This window comes from Galeopterus variegatus, unplaced genomic scaffold, assembly GCF_000696425.1.
Source record: "Galeopterus variegatus unplaced genomic scaffold, G_variegatus-3.0.2 Scaffold1546, whole genome shotgun sequence".
NCBI lineage: Eukaryota > Metazoa > Chordata > Mammalia > Dermoptera > Cynocephalidae > Galeopterus > Galeopterus variegatus.
The window spans coordinates 120286-122303 of NW_007727657.1; the positions used below are offsets into that span (position 1 = coordinate 120286).

The 2018-nt window shown below is 37.5% G+C and overlaps 1 protein-coding gene across 1 annotated transcript in view; it reads left to right on the forward strand.

The window, feature by feature from the left end:
* The window catches only part of PDE1A (phosphodiesterase 1A, calmodulin-dependent), a 77447-nt gene that overhangs the window by 36866 nt on the left and 38563 nt on the right, over window positions 1-2018 (forward strand). The window contains 1 exon segment of the mRNA XM_008577583.1: window positions 498-638. Within this exon segment, the coding sequence (XP_008575805.1) occupies window positions 498-638 (141 nt within the window).

Sequence of the window (2018 nt, forward strand, 5' to 3'; positions counted from 1 at the left end):
GAACTTGTAATTAACTTCATTTAGACCCATTGGAACTACAGATTTGATCCAAACTTCTGAGAACGCTGCAGTCTGTAACTCTCATCATTTCCTGTAGAATCATGGCATTTTTAGAGCTAGAAAGTACTGAGAGGTCATCTGCTTCAACGTACTCATATTACAGATAGAAAAACTAGACTTCACCAATTGTAACTGGAAATCTTTACCCTTTCAAGAACTAGCCATCTTACTTGCCTCTGGAAGATATAAAAATTGAAAGACTATAGTAGGGGTAAGAATGTTATTTCATCAATCTTAGTTAAATACTTGGCGCTACAGTCCTCCTCCTTAGGACTTAAGACTGACATGTTAATAAAGTGGTTGTTCAGAACAATCCACATTTAATTTAAAGGAACTGCTGCCCCATCTGACTCACTTATGTTTCTCATCCCAAACATTGTGCTCATGTTGATTTATTCTTTTGGTCAAAATATAATCATAACTATTACTTTCCACAGATTCCTGTTTCTTGCCTAATTTCCTTTGCAGAAGCTTTGGAAGTTGGTTACAGCAAGTACAAAAATCCATATCACAACTTGATTCACGCAGCTGATGTCACTCAAACTGTGCATTACATAATGCTTCATACAGGTATCATGGTAAGAAGTCTTTGTGACTAAAGTTTGTGAGTTTGGAAGCATCAAATTCTATTCCTGTAAGTTCCCATTAACTCTTTAATGCCCATAGAAGTATTATAACTAATAATCTTTCGGATTTTTGAGGGTTAATGAGTTATTTAAAACATACATTTTTCAAAAAATATTTTAACTCAGTTAAAAAAAAAAATACCCAGAGGCAAATCAAAATATATTTGCTGTCCAAAATTTGGACAATAGAACATTTTTGTTTGTAAATTCCTTTTCCCATAGGAATCACCAACAGAAAGTGACCTAAAGAAAAAAATCTTTAGACTAGAAGTTATATTGCTCTTCTTTTACTTATCCAGTTCTCCTAAACTGCCCTTAGTAGCTTTTTCTCTTTTACTTGGATCTTAGTCACAACAAAATCCTAATAATGATTTGGGGAAATGTTCATGTGAATTTTTCCAAATTATCCTTCTTCTTCTTTGCATATGAATAAATCGATGTATGAGTGAGTAAATGATTCAGCAGTGCAAATCATTATAACAGTGAGTGTATGATGGGAGCTGTGAGACAGCTTGTAATTTCTGTAATGTCAGGATGACTCTCAGAGGATGGAAAGGGTCGGAGCAGCCCTTCTTTAGGAAGGTGCCAAACTGAGGTGGGTTGCAAGGGGTGTGGGTTGTGTGAGATTCCCCAAATCCTAGTACTTCCTGGATTCCTCACATATCAACCTAGGCTGAGACAGTGCCATAAAATGCATGTGAGTGGAATGTTCTACCAAACCCCATAATATGCATTACCTAACTATTTAGATTTTGCCAAACCCTTTCTATTGGCAAGGGACACTGGCACTGAACTGTATGTCACTTGTATTCTCTGGGGCCCAGAGATCCTCAACACCTCATCATTTTGCAGTAGAGATTGTATTCCTACCTGGTCCTAAACAAATGCCCTAGGGCCATAGAATGGAGTCCTAAAGGTTTTAAAAACTTATAACATGTACATGATTCTTCAAGTTAATTGCATGCAGAAAATTTTCATAATGTCATTTTTTCCCCAAGTATCTACACATAACACCCATTTGCTGTGATTCATCCAACAGTGTCTCATAGGGTGACTGAAGAAATTGTCTGTTCTTCTCCATCTTTCTTTCTCTCCAAAATGTTGCAGATCCTTGGGCTCAGATCCCACTCCTGCCCCATGTTCCAAGTATCTATTGCTTTAAAACAAACCGTTACAAAACTTAGTAATTTAAAGCAATACTTTGTTATTGTCTCTAAAAGGTCTGTGGTTAAAAGGGTCCCAACTAGGAGGCTCTGACCTGGGGTCTCTCATGTGACCGCAGCCAGTGAGCAACTATGGCTGAAGACATCTGAGGAGATCACTGGGCAGGGC